The sequence below is a fragment of the Trichosurus vulpecula genome, chromosome 4 (assembly GCF_011100635.1).
Source record: "Trichosurus vulpecula isolate mTriVul1 chromosome 4, mTriVul1.pri, whole genome shotgun sequence".
In the NCBI taxonomy this organism is placed as follows: Eukaryota; Metazoa; Chordata; class Mammalia; order Diprotodontia; family Phalangeridae; genus Trichosurus; species Trichosurus vulpecula.
This window is the reverse complement of record NC_050576.1, coordinates 19751358-19764556: the sequence shown is the minus strand read 5'-3', so window position 1 is coordinate 19764556 and position 13199 is coordinate 19751358. Positions and strand designations below refer to the sequence as shown.

At 38.6% G+C, this 13199-nt stretch overlaps 1 protein-coding gene across 1 annotated transcript; it reads right to left on the bottom strand.

Annotated features, from left to right (window-relative positions):
* Window positions 1–1875: 1875 nt before the first annotated feature.
* On the bottom strand, window positions 1876–4122 carry LOC118846151 (multiple coagulation factor deficiency protein 2 homolog). The gene has a single exon (XM_036754395.1). It carries the CDS (start codon window positions 3754–3756, stop codon window positions 3337–3339), a length of 420 nt encoding a protein of 139 aa, XP_036610290.1. The 5' UTR covers window positions 3757–4122; the 3' UTR covers window positions 1876–3336.
* Window positions 4123–13199: the final 9077 nt, after the last annotated feature.

Below are 13199 nucleotides of genomic sequence, written 5' to 3'. Positions count from 1 at the left end.
CAAGGCTCGGAAAACTAAGGCAGGCAGTGTTTAAGTGATTTGCCCACAGTCACACATGTGTTAAATTTTTGAGGCTAGATTTGCACTCACTCAGGTCTTCCTAACCTCAGACTCTGTGCACTCTGGTGCCACCTAGCTGGAGAAGAGTGATATGTAATAAGGCACCATCTTTATCATACTTCCTGATCATGGGTATTAGACAAGGTTTCCTTCTCCACACTTTCTCTATGCAAATGCATCAACTGCCACGGAGTTCTGTACAGATGACTCATATCTGTCTACAGGGTACCAGTGTCTCCCTTGGGGTATAGTCCTGGATCACTTCTTGTCTATTGAATATCTCAAACTGGATTTTTACATGCAAATCAAACTCAATATTTCAGAAGTAAAACTCATTCTCTTCTCCTCCCAAACATGCCTCATTCCAACTTTCCTTTTATGGCCAAAGGTATCGCTATACTGTGATGAATGATAAGTCTGAGAGGCATAATTTCTAGCAAATAAATAATCAATTTATTAATTATGGCAAGGAAGTAATTAATAGATTGAGGTGACTGATTTTCTTTCATAAACAAAAGATGAAACTTGGGGACAGCTGGATGTTTAAATACCCTCAGAACAGTGAGCATTCCAAACTGATGAAAATCAAGTCATGTTGGATTATATATGTATGCGTGTATACATACGTGCATATATACATATACACATACATACATATCTATATCTATATCTATCTTTCTATCTATCTATTGATCTATCTATCTATCTTTACCAGCTCTTTTGGTGGTGACTAAGAATTGGAAATGGAAGTGATGCACATCATTTGGGGAATGGCTAAACAAATTGTGGTATGCAATTGTAATTGAATATTATTGTGCTTTAACAAATGACAAAAATTATGATTTCTGAAAAAAAACCTGGAAAAAAAACTTATATGGACTGATGCAAAGTGAAATGAGCACAACCAGGAGAATGTTGTACACAGTAATAGCTATGTTGTTATACGATGAAGAATTGTGAATGGTGTAGCTATTCTCAGCAATGCAATGGTCTAAGACAGTTCCATAGGACTAACGGTGAAGCTTATTGTCTGCCTCCAGAGAAAGAATTAATATTATCTAAATACAGACTGTAGGATTCTATTTTACAGTTTCTTATGTTTCTATACCTTTGAAAAAATTAGTTTTCTTGTACAAAATGACTAATATGGAAATGTTTTACATGATTGCACATGTTTAACCTATATCTGATTGCTTACTATCTCAGGGAGGGGAAAGGAATAGGAAGGGAAAAAATTGATTGCTTAACGTCTCAGGGAGGGGAAAGCAGTAGGAAAGTATATAATCTGGAACTCAAAATTTAAAAAAAATGTTTTAAAATGTTTTAACATGTAATTGGGGGATAACAAAGTAGTTCCTATTTTCAAAAGTTTTCAAAGAAAAAAAAACCCTTTTAATAGTGGTTATTCTGCACATGGCTAGAAATTGAAAATGTTTTATTATAACTAATTTATTTCTAAACACTGTATTGGAATTGATTATTACTCTGTATTTATACATTGCATGCCAACACCATTCGTTACTATTGTAGTTAATACAGCAAATGTAAAAAAAAATTCATTCTTTTATTAAAGGTCATCTTACAGCAAGTGTTCTGTTATTAGCACCTTCGCAGAATCCCATCCTCCAACTGGGGGAATAAACAATGCCAAGTATAAAAATTGGGTTCAGAGGTTTATGATTTTTCAGTTTATATTTAAGTTTCTTGAATATATCAATATAAGTTGACTAATGTAAAAATGTAAAATCTCTGGTTTAAAAAAATTCTCAGTTCGATTTTCTTATTAGTAGGAACATGTGGTTTCAGCTAACTTTCTTTTTTTTTTCAAGTTCATCATCTTTATTACTCATATATCCAGAATAATCCATTATACAAATCTTCCAAAATAACTAGATATTACAAGAATAGTTTACAATGTAGCTCTGATTGCACAAACACTCGACACAGGAAACCACTGTTATGAATACATTTGTTTTCTTTTAAGAATACTTTACAGAAAATAGGTCTTTGAACATCTTAGAGCACAGTTCAGTAATCAGAGATTCCTTTCCTATTAGTTATGATAATGACTTATCATTTCACGGTTTCTAATGCCATTTAACACAGTACATCAATCATATCCAAAGTAGTACTGAGACAGTGCTTTTTGTCTCAGTGTCTTTCTGTCTTACTTTTCAAATACTGTTGAGTCTACAAAGTTCAAAGGACTTTAGGCTTTTTTTTAACTGATCTGAAAGAATTCAAGTATTCTCTTGACTAGGAGAGCTCATTTAAACAGCCTTCCTTCTGAAATCACCCAGTTTGAATGTTAAGGTGTCTCAACTAACCCTTAACTGGCAGCATTATCTCTTTCATTCTGATACAGGTTAGGTTATCTAGAATTTTATTTTATGCCCCCTGACTGGGTAGAGTTTTTACATTTCACCTACAGCTCCCAGACCATAAAACGGAACTCCAGAAACTAGTGTTAAGAAAATTACTATTTTTGACATCATTTGGAGCAAAGAACCACACTACATTCATTCGAGGTCTCTCCCAGGTTGAATATGATATTAAAAACTAATAACAAAAATAAAGTATAGGGATGTGGCAGTAGTCCTGTAAAATATTGAAAGACTGAAAAGCTTAAATGCTGAGGTCAACATAGGGGGTTACAGACACCCAAGTCCAAGCTGTTTTCATCAATAGGCTCTATTGACAGTTGAGTTCAGTATTTGGCAAACATTCTTTTCTAATGTTTGTAGCTATAAGCAGCCTTGCAAAGAACCACCTGCCCACACTAAGCAACTATCTGTGCTGGGCAAGTTGTAAAGAACACTGATTACACAAGGACCTATGGGGTGGATGAATGTTTGGCTGAGATTACGTCTGGGACGCCAGTTATTTCTTTGGTCACGTGAAGTTTCCCTGGCCACATGAAAGAAGTATTCATTTGACAAAATATTTTGCTAACATTATTTTAAAATGGAGAGTCAGGTAGTATCCTACGTTCCAAACTGAGATTCTAAGCACCCACCTCGATGACATACCACACTCTCAAAACGTGCCTGTCTGTTAAGAAGTTAAACATGAATCCAGGAGTGGGATGCAGTTCCGTCATTTTGAGGTACATCTCCCCCAAAGTTTCTATTTTCACTCCAAAGTAACAAGCTGCTATGGGGTTTCCTCCCGCAGCACTGAAGTTGGAAAAGCACAGCTACTCTGCAATACGGCAAGCACTCAATCACATTATACTGGGTAACATTTGCATAGAACTAGAAGACTGCGGACAGATTTTTATTCCAGTGATTTGGCAAATTCAGCATAGTCAATGTAGCCATCGTAGTTCGTGTCGTCGTCCCTTAGAACGTCATCTATCAGGTTCATCAGTTCTTCTTCCTTCATAGCTGGTGCCTGCTCTCCTCCTTCTTCCTTATGGACATGAGAGATAGCAGTGGCAAGTTCTAAGCCATCAAGCAAATTATTGCCATCGTAGTCATGCATCTTGAAGTAATGGAGCTGCAGCTCTTGTGGAGACATCTCTGACTCACTTTTCTCAATGATGCCTTCTAGATGTTCCATGATGTGCTCTTTGTCCTGCACCATGTTCTTATCCAGGCGAACACCATGGCTATGGTTGTCCACATGCTCTTCTGCCCCAGCACTCAGGAAGCCGAATACCCCCAGGAGGAAGCACAGGAGAGTGGCTCTAAGCATCCTCGGGGAGCTTATATCTGCGTCCAAGCCGCAGTCAGTGAGGCGAAGTTCTGTAGCCCTGAACGCGGAGCTCTCCAGGTAGCTTCCTTCACCTAACTTTCACTATATGACCTGGTTATTGTCATAGTAAATTTAAAATTGCGTTAAGATCAATTTTTAAAAGACATTTTAAACAGAGAAGGAGATCTCTACAAGTGACTTGAACCAGAGAAGTCAGTCAGATGGAAACTGTTCTGAGATACCGCCCAGATCAGAGAACCCCATCAGAAAGTGTTTCCCAAGAACTAGAAAGCTGTATGAGATGAGATGTCTTTGGGATGCAGACTTGGCAGTGGTGCTTGTTGATCAAAGGATATGTACAGTTTTATAGCCATTTAGTCATACTTCCAAATGGTTCTCCAGAATGGTTGGATCAGTTCACAACTCCACCAACAATGCATTAGTGTTCCAGTTTTCCCAAGTCCCCTCCAACATCCATTATTTTCCTTTTTTTTTCATATTAACTAGTCTGATAGGTGTGCGGTACTACTTCATGGTTGTTTGAATTTGAATTTCTCTAATCAATAGTGATTTAGAGCATTTTTCATAGGAGTATAGAGAGCTTTCAATTCTTTGTCAGAAAGCTGCCTGTTCATATCCTTTGGCCATTCATCAATTGATAATGACTTGCATTTTTACAAATTAGACTTAGTTCTCTACCTATTTGACCTTTAACAGATGTTTATTGTAAACTTTTGCCCAGGTTATGCATTCATTTTAATTTTGGTTGCATTGATTTTGTTTGTGAATAAGATATTTTTTAAATTTTATATAATCAAAATGATCAATTTTACATTTTGCAATGCTCTCTATATATTCTTCATTCCTAAATTCTTTCTTTACCCATTGATTAGACTATTAAACTATTCCATGATGCAATAATTTGCTTCTAGTATCACCGTTTCTGTCTAAATCATGTACACATTTTGAATTTTTTGTTGGTATTAATCCATTTCTTTTGGATGGTCAAATTTGTTGGCATATACTTTGACAAAATAGCTCCTAATAATTGTTTAATTTCCGCTTCATGGTGGAGAATTCATTATTTCTTCATTTTAAAAACTAGCAACTTGGGGGGGGGGCAGAGCCAAGATGGTGGCCGGAAAGCAGGTACCAACATAAGCTCCCTGCTGAGTCCCTCCAAAAACCTATAAAAAATGGCTCTGAACCAATTCTAGAATTGCAGAACCCACAAAACAGCAGAGGGAGCAGGGCTCCAGCCCAGGACAGCCTGGATGATCTCTGGGTGAGGTCTATCCCACACGGAGCTGGGGGCTGGGAGCAGGGAACAGAGCAGAGCCCAACTTGAGCAGCACAGACCAACCAGACCAGGAGCCAGGCGGAGCGGAATCAGTGAGCTGCAGCAGTTACCAGACTTCTCAACCCACAAACACCAAAGACAGCAGAGAAGGTTAGTGGGAAAAGCTGCGGTAGTGGAAGGAGTTCGTGGTTCGGCTTCCAGCCCCGGGGGCAGTGGAGGTGGGGCAGCTACCGCTGGTGTTGCTTCCGTCCCCAGGCCCACCTGGTGGGAGGAATTAAGTGGTGGATCAGAGCAGGAGCGCACAGCCTGCTGAAGATTTAAGCCCAGTCCGGGTTGGGGGTTCTTGGGGAAGGAGCAGTGCTGGTGTGGCAGAGCTGGCACATTACCCCCAAACGTGGAACATAGAACTCTTTAGTTTACAAGGGTCAAGTTAGTTGGTTGGGAATATGGCCAGGCAGCAAAAACACACCCAGATTCAGTCTCAGACCTTGCATTCTTTCTTTGGTGACAAAGAAGACCAAAACATACAGACAGAAGAAGTTAACAAAGTCAAAGAGCCTACAACAGAAACTTCCAAGAAAAACATGAACTGGACGCAGACCATGGAAGAGCTCAAAAAGGATTTGGAAAAGCAAGTTAGAGAAGTAGAGGAAAAATTGGGGAGAGAAATGAGAAGGATGTGAGAAAACCATGAAAAACAAGTCAATGACTTGCTAAAGGAGACCCAAAAAATACTGAAAAATACACTGAAGAAAACAACACCTTAAAAAATAGACTAACTCAAATGGCAAAAGAGCTCCAAAAAGTCAATGAGGAGAAGAATGCCTTGAAAGGCAGAATGAGCCAAAAGACCACTGAAGAACATACTACTTTAAAAATTAGATTGGAACAAGTGGAAGCTAGTGACTTTATGAGAAATCAAGATATTATAAAACAGAACCAAAGGAATGAAAAAAATGGAAGACAATGTGAAATATCTTATTGGAAAAATCACTGACATGGGAAATAGATTCAGGAGAGATAATTTAAAAATTACTGGACTACCTGAACGCCATGATCAACAAAAGAACTAGATATTATCTTTCAAGAAATTATCAAGGAGAACTGCCCTGATATTCTAGAACCACAGGGCGAAATAGAAATTGAAAGAATCCATCAATCGCTTCCTCAAATAGATCCCAAAAAGAAATCTCCTAGGAATATTGTGGCCAAATTCCAGAGCTCCCAGATCAAGGAGAAAATACTGCAAGCAGCCAGAAAGAAACAATTTGAGTATTGTGGGAACCCAATCAGAATAACCCAAAATCTGGCAGCTTCTACCTTAAGAGATCGAAGGGCTTGGAATACGATATTCTGGATGTCAATCGAGCTAGGATTAAAACCAAGAATCACCTACCCAGCAAAACTTAGTATCATGCTCCAAAGCAAAATATGGATTTTCTATAAAATCGAGGACTTTCAAGCTTTCTCAGTGAAAAGATCAGAACTGAAGAGAAAATTTGACTTTCGAACACAAGAATCAAGAGAAGCATGAAAAGGTAATCAAGAAACAGAAATTGCAAGGGACTTACTACAGTTGAACTGTTTTGTTTACATTCCTACATGGAAAGATGACATGTATGATTCATGAGACCTCAGTATTAGGGTAGCTGAAGGAAATATGCATATATATATATATATATATATATGTTTATGTATATATATAAGTGAATGTGTATGTATGTATATATCTATGTGTGTATATACATATACATATACATATATATATATACATATATATATATATACATATATATATATAAAGAGAGAGAGAGCAGACACAAGGTGAGTTGAAGATGAAGGGAAGAAGATATCTAAAAGAAATAAAATCAAATTAAGGGATGAGAGAGGAACATACTGAGAGAGAGAGATAGGGAGAGATAGAATGGGGTGGATTATCTCACATAAAGGTGGCAAGAGGAAGCAGTTCTGTGGGAGGAGGGGAGAGAGCAGGTGAGTGGGGAATGAGTGAACCTTGCTCTCATCAGATTTGTCCTGAGGAGGGAATACCATACATACTCAATTGGGTATCTTACCGCACAGGAAAGAAGAGGGAGGAAGATAAAAAGGGGGGGATGATGGAGGGGAGAGCAGATGGGGGTGGAGGTAATCAAAAACAAACACTTTCAAAAGGGAACAGGGTCAAGGGAGAAAATTCAATAAATTGGGAGGGTTGGGAAGGAGCAAAATTTAGTTAGTCTTTCACAACATGAGTATTGTGGAAGGGTTATACATAATGATACACATGTGGTCTATGTTGAATTGCTTGACTTCTTAGGGAGGGTGGGTGGGAAGGGAAGAGGGGAGAGAATTTGGAACTCAAAGTTTTAAAAACAGATGTTCAAAAACAAAAAAAAAAGTTTTTGCATGCAACTAAAAAATAATATAGACAGCTATTGGGGCCTAGAAATTTATCTTGCCCTACAAGAAAGTAAGGGAAAAGGGGATGAGAGGGGAGGGGCGTGATAGAGGGGAGGGCTGACTGGGGAAGAGGGCAACCAGAATATATGCCATCTTGGAGTGGGGGGAGGGTAGAAATGGGGAGAAAATTTGTAATTCAAACTGTTGTGAAAATCAATGCTGAAAACTAAATATGTTAAATAAATAAATTTAAATTTAAAAAAAAGAAATAAAAACAGGTTTCAGTTTTATTTATTAGTTCATTGGTTGCCTTTCTTTAAATTTTATTTACTTGCCATGTGATTTTCAGGATTTCAAATTTGGTGTTTTTTGGGGATTTTTAATTTGTTCTTTTAAAAAATTTTTTATCATTATTTATTTAATGTTTATACTTTTCAGCATTGATTTCCACAAGATTTTGAATTACACATTTTCTTCCCATTTCTACACTCCCACCACTCCAAGATGGCATATATTCTGATTGGCCCATTCCCCTGTCATCCCTCCCTTCTGTCACCCCACTCCCCCCATCCCCTTTTCCTTTACTTTCTTGTAGGGCAAGATAGATTTCTATGCCCCGTTGCCTGTATATCCTATTTCCCAGTTGCATGCAAAATCAACTTTGTTTTTGAATATATGCTTTTAAGACTTTGAGTTCCAAATTCTATCCCCTCTCCTCCCCCCACCTGCCCTAAGAAGGTAAGCAATTCAACATAGGACACACATGTGTCATTTTGTAAAACCCATCCACAATACTCATGTTGTAAAAGACTAACTATATTTTGCTCCCTCCTATCCTGTCTCCCTTTATTCAATTTTCTCCCTTCACGCTGTCCCTTTTAGAAAGGTTTTGCTTTCGATTACCTCCTCCACCATCTTCCCTCCCTTCTACTGTTCCCCCTTTTTTATCCCCTTCTTCCTTCTTTCCTGTGGGTTAAGAAACCCAATTGATTGTGTATGTTATTCCCTCCTCAAGTCAAATCCAATGAGTGCAAGATTCACTCCTTCCCCCTCACCTGCTCCCTCTTCCCTTCCAATGAATTGCTTTTTCTTGTCACTTTTCTGTGAGATTATTTACCCCATTCTATCTCTCTCTTTCTCCCTCTCTCAATATATTCCTCTCTCATCTCTTAATTGATTTTATTTATTTTATATATCATCCCTTCATATTCAACTCACCATTTACCCTCTCTTTAAATATATGTATATTCCCTTCAGCTACCCCAATACTGAGCAAGGTCCCATGAGTTACACACATCATCTTTCCATGTAGGAATTTAAACAAAACAGTTCAACTGTAGTGAGTCCCTTATAATTTCTCTTTCTTGCTTACCTTTTCATGCTTCCGAACTTTCCTTTTGTGGCCAAAGGTATCACCCTCCTGTGATGAATTAAAAGTCTGAGAGGCATAATTTCTAGCCAATTAATCAATTTATTAATTATGGTGAGGAAGTAATTAATAGACTGAGGTCACTGATTTTCTTTCATAAATGAAAGACGAAACTTGGGGATAGCTGGATGCTTAAATACCCTTGGAACGGTGAGCATTCCGAACTGATGAAAATCAATTCATATTGGATTATATATGTATGTGTGTATACATACACACCTACATACATCTACACATACATACATATCTATATCTATATCTATATCTATCTGTCTATCTTTCTATCTATCTATCTATCTATCTATCTACCAGATCTTTTGGTGGTGCCTAAGAATTGGAAATGGAAGTGTTGCATATCAATTGGGGAATGGTTAAACAAGTTGTGGTATACAATCGTGATTGATCATATTCTTATTATGTGGCAAGTCCTGGCCTAAGGGCTGGGGATAAAAAAGAGGGCAAAGGACACTTCCTGCCCTCAAGCAGCTTATAATCTAATAGGGCAGAAAACATGTAAACAAATATAAAGCTATCAATAGGATAAATAGGGCTTCATCAATGGAGGGTGGTACTAGAATTAAACAAGATTGGCAAAAGCTTTCTATAGAAGATGGGATTCAGACTTGGATATGGCCAACTAGATGCCCCTGAGGTTGCTTTCAGCTGGGAGATTTTGTTATCCTGTGACTACTTTGACTTCAATCCAGCTGTCAATGAATAAATCCACAAGCATTTATCAAGGCTAACATTTATATGGTTGTTAAGGTTGACAAAATGCTTAAGATATATTATCTCGTTTCCTCCTCACAACTGATAAGGTAGTCTATTTATTGCCATTTTACAGATAAGGAAAACTGCACATGCCTCAGTCTCACAGGATGAAGTGGCCTTACTCCTTACCAAGCCTGACTCCTCTACTTGTTCAAGTGGCCCCATTCCATCCTGTCTACCCCAGAAGATTGCCCCCACTGTCTCACTTATTTTCAATCTCTTTCCTATTCTTTCCTTCCTCTTTCTCTCTGCCCACTAGAATGTCATATATCCTCCATCCTCCACCAACTTTCATGACCCTTCTACCCCATTATCATCCCAAATCTCTTCTGCCCTTTGTAGCTAAATGCTCTAAAAGGCTGTCTTCAATAGGAGCTTCCACTTTGCCTCAACTACTCTCTTCTTAATCCCTGATAATCCAGCTTCCAAGATTATCTTTCCCCAAAAACTGCCCTCTCCAAATTACTTATGATCTCCTACTTGCCAAATCCAATGGCCTTTTCTTTATCTTTAATCTTATTGACCTCTCTTGAGCCTTTGATACTGTGGATCACTCTCTTTTCCTTGATTCTCTATTCTCTCTAGGTTTTTCGAATACCCCTCTCTTCCGGATTTCTTCCAATTTCTCTGACCACCCTCCTATCTCTTTTATTGGATCCTCCTCCAAATCATGCCCTCTAACCATGAGTGTCCCTCAGGGTTCTGCCTTGTGCCCTATTCTCTTCTCCCATTACAATACCTCATCTGCTCCCATGAATTTAATGACCATCCCTCAGATGACAATTCTCAGATTTACCTATCCTGACACAATCTGCCTGCTGCCTCCCATCTTGTATCTCCGGTAACCTTTTTAGAAATCACAAACTGGATGTCCAGTAGACATCTTAAGCTGAACTCATTATCTTTCTCCTTATACCCTGCCCCACTTCCTAATTCCCCTGTTACTGTCAAGGCCCATCATTTGGAGCCATCCTGGATTCCTCTCTATCTCTCATGCTCTACATCCAATGTGGTGCCAAGGATTGTTGACTTCACCTTTGCAACATCTCTCAAATGAGCCCTCTTCTCTCTTCTGATACTGCTACCACCCAGGTGTATGCCCTTATCATATCACTCCTGGATTATTGCAATAGGCTATTGGTTGGTCTGCCTGCTTCCAATCTCCCCCAACTACAATCCATCCTCACATTCAGGAGTTTGGAACACTTTATTTGGAATGGACTACAGTCTGACGCAGCAGGAAACAACAGCAAAGGCAGTTTGGTTTGGTCGGTTTGTTTGTTTTCTGAAAAATGGACAACCTGGTTGGGAAACAGACTGTGGATTCTAATATCTTATCTGATGCTACCCAGGTGACCCATAGCCAGTAATTTCCCCCTCTGAATTTCAGTGGTTCATCTGTGAAATATGAGGTTTGGCCTGGATAACTACTAGCATCCTTTCTAGTTCTAAAGCTATAAGCATTTGAGTCTCCTTTACCTCCTCTATAGATTATCAGTGTGCTTTCTAAAACTCTGGTGCCCAGAACTGAAGACAATGTTCCAGAGGAGGTCAGAGCCCGATAGAGGATGGCCCAGCATCACCTCCCAGTATCTGTCTCTTCTGTAATTATCCTACCTTCACCGGAAGTCTCTAGGAAACATCAGGCTATTAAAACAACCAGTTATGAACCATGGATGTTCTCGCACAGATTCATTCCTCATCTTCCATAAAGCAGTCAGAAAGAGTGCAGACATATGACAAAGACTCTCTTAAAATATACATTTATTTTTCCATTAGAATGTGTTGCTTTCTTACTTTTCTGCAAAACTCTCTTTTCCTCCAGCTGTCAATTACCACGTTCTTGCAAAGGCAAATTTGTTCCTAGAAATGAAGTTATTTGCAAAGCTACTTAGAGGATCAGATTTAGAACTAGAAGTTATCTTAGAAAACATTTAGGCCACTTCCTCTTTCTACAAATGAGGAAACTGAGGCACAGAAAAATTACATAACAAATTTTGAAACAATATTTAAACACAAATTTTCTTTTAAATTTTGCCTCTAACATTTAATGCTTGTGTAACCTAAGTGGCACAGTGGAGAGAGTGCCAGGCCTGGAATCAGGAAGACTCATCTTGAGGTTAAATCTGGCCTCAGACACTTACTAGCTGTGTGACCCTGGGCAATCACTTTACCCTATTTTCCTCAGTTTCCTTATCTATGATTGAAGAAGTCTGAGTAGATTGCTTCTCAGTTACTGTTAGTTCAAAATTAATATTCTCCAATTCATTTTTGATAAGGACCCTGCAGTAGGTCTCACTTATGATTTGCAGTCTGTGACTTGCCCATTGATACACGCCAAGTAAATTAACCTCTTTTGCCTCCATATCTCCATCTACAAAGTGAGAGAGTTGGAAGAAATTTTTTGTAACGCCTCTTCCAGTTCAATGATCAATGATCCTATAATTCTAGGATTTGTGATTATTAGGAGTGGAAAACTAACATGTAAAATCCATATAGCAAGAATGTACAATAAAACCTTAGATACCTACTATGTGGCCTTTCAGAGCCCTCTTGATTTCAGAACCTGCAAGTAACTCTCCAAAAGTCTTTGGCAATGAAAAAGGCCAAAAACCCAGGAATAATGGACAAAGTTGAGAATGTATCGACCAAAGCTTGTAAGCAGGCAACTGCACTTGGTAATAGGAGGTATGGTGTTGTGGGTGCATGCCTACTCATCTTGATTTACATTATTTCACGTAAATTTTCATATTTAAATACAGACTCATAATTGTACCATTCAGATAGGCCCCATCGGTCAGGGCTATTTCTTCATTATCCCCAATAAACACATAATCTCATTGGGAACTCCATACTTGCCCCACCTTAATTATCTGCTTTCTCCACACATTCTAAGTCAAAGTTCACTCTAGTATAAACAAGTCAATAGCACAGGGATCAAGGTCCAGACTCCCCCATACTCTGCCCACAAAATACTTTTAAAGCCCTCCTACTATCCACACTCAACAGCCACCCAGTCACACTCGCTATTATTCTCTTGTTCTCACACCAATGTTAAATTTAGTTTTTTTTTTTTTCCACTACCACTCAGTCGTGGATATATAAAAGTCTAGGGAATGTATTGACTGCTTCTAAATGGATTTGGGAATAAGGTGGGGGTGGGGATACAGAATTAACAGCTCCATTTGTAAGCATAAATCCCCTAGAGGACCTGTCACATGTTTGTGCATTTTTTGGACTAGATCTATGATTTCATTGCTATAGGAAACTCTCTGTATGTAAAAGCAGATTAGGACCTGATCTGCACATTATAACCATAGAGAGCCAACAGAGACATGGAATGTTTAAGTGACTTTCCCAAGGACAGGCAGCCACTCCTGTCCTGAATCCTCTTCTCTTTTCTCCCTAAACTATTTCACTTATGGATCAACTTGGATCCCATGGATTCAATGATTACCCCTAAGCTGATGGTTCTCAAATGTATTTACCCAGTCCTGACCTCTCTCTTGACTTCTAGTCCCATATTTCTAAATGCCTGATAGA

Coding starts and splice junctions, on each gene's coding strand:
- LOC118846151 (XM_036754395.1), bottom strand. CDS start 3,756: ATGCTTAGAGCCACTCTCCTGTGCTTCCTCCTGGGGGTATTCGGCTTC.